The following is a 4,949-nucleotide window of genomic DNA, read 5'->3' on the forward strand; positions in this document are numbered from 1 at the left end:
ACCTCCATTGCTGAGGATGATTAGTTCTGCTCACCTCTGACCTGGAAACGGTCCCAAAATCACCCATTTTAGTGTATGATTATTTCCGAGACCTCCGTTAAAGGAGAACGCACGTGTAACCTTTTCCCTTTTGTCTCTGAAGGGTTTGATCATGTCGTCTGTGGATTTGATTAGATAAAGTGACTTGGTTGTGGTGAAGTTGCTCTCTGAGCTTTCGTCAAACTGTTTTCCTTGCTTTTTAATCTCACAGACTTCCAGTCTCTCGTGGCTTTATTGTTGATCTGGCGTTCTTCGGTAGTGAAGCCTATATAATGTAGCCGTGTCCTTCCAACAAAAAAAAAAAACACCCTGGTACTCAAGTCATCGTGACAGGATCACTCTCGACAGTTTCTCTAGCTTTAACCCAGTTGTTTTTTTGTTTTTCTCCCCCTGGATTCCAGATTTATTTTTAATCACAGAAAACGCATCGGAATATGGTAGATTTAAACAGAGGTGAATGGAGTATATTAGCAACTTGTGCTACTCAACAGATGTTGCTGCTAACTGTTTGTGAAGAACTAGCTCATCTCTTAACCATGTCCAACACTCATGGATGTTAACTTTCTTTTTTTGGTTCCCTGATGTGAATGTGTTTTTGGCGACTGTGTGTTGGGTCCATTGAGTGATAAGGTTGAACTGTTTGATTGTTTGTTTGGATGTCTGCTACATATAGTGTAAGCATTGTGACTGCAAAATAAACATCATTGGTTTGTACTAGTATGTGCACGTTTGTGACCGCTACATCGTGACTAAACTGTCATGCTTTTAGTCAACATGGTCAAATTTGACACATTTTTTAGTAAATGCTCCTGTTATTAATAGCGACGGGTTCCCATGGTCATAGAAAACCTGAAATGTCAAGAAGGGATAGTTCACAAAAAATTGAGTTAATGGGTCCAACTATTTGGTTACCCACGTTCTTAAAAATATCATATTTTGTGTTCAGCAAAAGAAAAATTCATACAGGTTTGGAACAACTTGAGGGTGAGTGATGACAGAATTTTCTGTCCCTTAAACTATCCCTTTAACATTAACTATAAATCATATTCATATATCCACAGTTAATATTCATATTTTCATATCTAGTTATGCTCTGCTCAGTATACTACTGGACTGAATTTACTATCTATTGGAAAAATCTCTGTGTGGCAGTAAAGGTTATTGCAAAAATGTTGGCATTCGGATACATCAAGATGTTCTCAAGGGTGAACTTAGACCTCCACAAAAGAACCTTTGAATTTTGAACTCCTACTGCATAATTGCATTAATCTAGCTCATTAATTACTGTCGAGTTCTGCTTTTTGTTGAATATCCCGTTTTACTCAGAATGACATTTTACAGTGAAATGCGAATGCAATTTCATGGCTTTCAAGCCATGATTAATCAGTTACAATATAAATTCACACAGTACAGCAGCACTTTTCAGGGGGAAATGTACTGTTATTTATTACAAAAAAAGGTGAGACATTACAGGTAAAACAAAACTAAATTTTATCCACCTTCCGGCTTATAAGAACAGATGGAAAAAGCTCTTACATACATTTACATAGGACGTTTATTATGTATTTTTCCACTTTTGAACTTGATGTGTAAGATCTCTACTACACCAAGAAGGCCACTTTAAATAATACACTGTCGTGATTAACTCTCATCTCTTTTAAGTTGTTTGGTTTTTGAATTGGCATTATGGACGACGTCATTGAATCCTTCTCGGTTTCTGGCAATCTCAATGGCGTAAAACTGGATTCTGGTGGCTGAAATGAAAATAAGGAAGAAAATTAGGCATTTTCACTGTGCGTTTCCTTTTAGTTTTCTATTTCCAAGATCTATTTCTTGGGGACTGAAATGAGTGCATGTGTGGCATTGCAAACCAAATATCGTGTTCTCCTCCGTGTAGTCCTTCTGACAGTCTAGACGTAATAATGTACCATAGTTGAAGTCCTCTACAACACCTTCAAACTGGTTACAAAAGGGCCTCCATTTCTGGAAACAAAATTGAAACAGAGCTTGACAGACTCTCTCTGAGTAATTTATAAAATAAAACTCTTCTCGCGTGCAAAAGTAACGTCCCAAACCTCTTTAGCGTCTGCCGACTTCAGCAGGTCCGGGTCCAGAACTTCAATACTGAGGTCAGGAAATGCTTCTCGGAATTTAGTGTATATCTGCTCGTCTGATTTAGTTAGTTTTAGAAATTTAGGCTCAACGGAGGAAATAAGCTGTGGAGAAAGAGACTGTCAGTTAAACTGGACATTCAAGTTTTCCAAAATCACCGCGCACGATAGATTGTGACCATTCATTCACTCACTCACTTACATTAAAGTAAATTTCTGCGTGATTGTAGGCTTTCATAGCCCACATTACTTCCAATTGGGCCTGATAGGGAACAAAATACGGTTAGTGTTTTGAAGTGATAATGCTTTTCAGAAAATTGAAAGTTTTGCTTATATGTGCAAATATCAAACCATCCCATCTCACATCATTTCCATACGCTTCTGCTGGAAGAGACAGCGCATGCGCAGCAGCAGTGGCTCCTTCTACCCCCTGTTTATTAAAACAGAAATATTGAATGAAACATTAATAAATCTTAATACGTAAAACTCGTGCCATTAAACCACACAAGACACTGTGATTATCAACGCTGTCAATCCCCTTGTTAGACTACTAAAGAACTATCAAAGCATTTTAAACCTGTATTCATATAAATTTCAGCGATTATAAAGGAAATGATTTCTTATTTCTGTTTTGTTTGTGTTGCCATATACTCATGACATGCTTGTTAGCATGCAAGCTAACTATGATTTGTAGCAATATGTGCTGCAAGCAGTAAGTGAATATCCGTTAACTGAGAGCATCGGTTCGATGAAATACTAGGCTAGCATGTCGCGTTATTGTACAGTTCGTTGTGTTTGTTGATACGTTAAAATAATTCGTTCCCTACCAGAGATGCAAGAACATTCCCCGTGTCCATGCTGACGCCTTTTGACCCGGATGAGCTACAAACACGTCATGACGACAGGTCATGTGATTTAAATGCGTTTTGTTGTTTTCCAGTTTGCCGTTCAAATCAGGTGTTGTTGCAGTGGAATTGATTTTAAAATAATTAAAAGAAAAGGCATTTCTATTAAGGTGTATAAAAATGAAACGGCATACTACAAAAAAAGTTATCTAAGTTAGTGGTTAGGCTATGTTACAACAAAAGTAAGTTCACATTGTGGATGTGGAAGCATAATGTTAAAAAAATAAACGCTACATTTATATACATAATATAAATTGTTTTTAAGCTATTTTAATTTATTTAAATAACCACAATAGAATAGAATGAAATAGATCTAGACTGGACAGGAAAGAATAGAATAGTCCTAAAAACTTCAAAATAGAATATGACAGGAGAGAATGGGAATATATCGAGGCCAGAGAGGAATAGAACATAATAGAATAGAACAGTCCTAAAACTAATAGAATAGAATAATCCAGGAAGTAATAAAATATGACAGAACAGAATAAAATAGGAAAGAAGGGGAGGGAATAGATCTACCAAGACATGAAAGAACAGAATAAAATATGAACGAAATTGTTAGAATATTACAGGGAATAGTTCTAGACCATAATAAACGAATAAGGAAAGAATAAAATATTATATGACAGAAATTAATTGAATATGCCACAGTAGAATAGACAGAAATATATCTAGACTGGGCAGGAAAAACAGAATAGAATAAAAAAATCCAAAAACTGATAAATAGAATAGAATATGACAGAGTAGAACAAAAGAGAGGGGAATATATCAAGGCAAGACAGGAAGGAATAGATGAGAATAGAATAATCCTAATAAGAAAAGACTAGATTCCAGGAAAGAATAAAATATGACAGAACATAAAAAAATAAGAGAAAGGGAAAGGGAATACTTCTATACCAGACATGAAAGAATAGAATAAAATATAACAGAAAGCAATAGAATATGACAGAATAGGAAGGAATAGTTATAATAATGTAGACCTTAATAAATTAATAATGAAAAATAGAATATGACAGAAAATAATAGAATATGCCACAGTAGAATAGAATTAAATATATCTAGACCAGACAGGATATAATAGAATTGAACCTAAATACTTCACAATGGAATAGAATAGGAATTAAAAAGGAATTAATAGAATATTGCAGAATATAACAGATTAGCCCTATCCTAAAAACTGAAGAATAGAATAGAATAGAATATGAGATGAAAGAATAGAATAGAATAGAATATGACACAATAATAGAAGAAATGAGACGGGAACAGATAGGCCAGATGGGAAAGAATAGAATAGTCCTAAAACGAATAGAATACGATATGATAGGAATGAATACAATATGGTAGAATAGAATAGAGCAGAATAGAATAGCCCTGCCCTGCCCTAAAAAGTACAAAAGGGAATAGAATAGAATAGAATAGAATAGAATAGAATAGAATAGAATAGAATAGAATAGAATAGAACAGAAAATGGCACAATAGAAGAAAAGAGAAGGAAATATATCTAGGCCAGACAGGAATAGAATAGAATAGAATAGAATAGAATTTTTTAAGCGCGCTATAAGTGTAGTAGAATTCATGTAAAATAAAATGTAGCCTACTCATATAAAATGTATTGTAGCTGTCATAAGGCTTTACCGCGCCCTCTAGTGGTGTAAGGTTCGAACCTTCGTGTTAGTTATTTTATTTTATTTTATTTTATTTAAATACATTTTTCACATACCTCGTGTTATTCAGGTAGCCTATCAGTTGTATACTTAATAAAGTCAGAGGCGACTTGCAAATTTTGAATAATGTGAAACGTAGGCTTAATAATCACAGATGTATAAAGACCTGCAGATAAATAGCACAAATCCTTGCAGTAATACTGCATAGGCTCAAAGAGAGGTTTACATCT

At 34.8% G+C, this 4,949-nt stretch overlaps 1 protein-coding gene across 1 annotated transcript; it reads right to left on the reverse strand.

The window, feature by feature from the left end:
• Nucleotides 1-1,297: 1,297 nt before the first annotated feature.
• Nucleotides 1,298-3,073, reverse strand: pbdc1 (polysaccharide biosynthesis domain containing 1). The gene is made up of 6 exons (XM_081354686.1): nucleotides 2,978-3,073; nucleotides 2,515-2,580; nucleotides 2,353-2,412; nucleotides 2,115-2,255; nucleotides 1,911-2,022; nucleotides 1,298-1,793 (listed from the first exon to the last, which is right to left on the reverse strand). Exons 1-6 carry the CDS (start codon nucleotides 3,005-3,007, stop codon nucleotides 1,681-1,683), a joined length of 522 nt encoding a protein of 173 aa, XP_081210812.1. The 5' UTR covers nucleotides 3,008-3,073; the 3' UTR covers nucleotides 1,298-1,680.
• Nucleotides 3,074-4,949: the final 1,876 nt, after the last annotated feature.

The sequence above is a fragment of the Scardinius erythrophthalmus genome, assembly GCF_964197995.2.
Source record: "Scardinius erythrophthalmus genome assembly, chromosome: 23".
Taxonomy (NCBI): Eukaryota; Metazoa; Chordata; class Actinopteri; order Cypriniformes; family Leuciscidae; genus Scardinius; species Scardinius erythrophthalmus.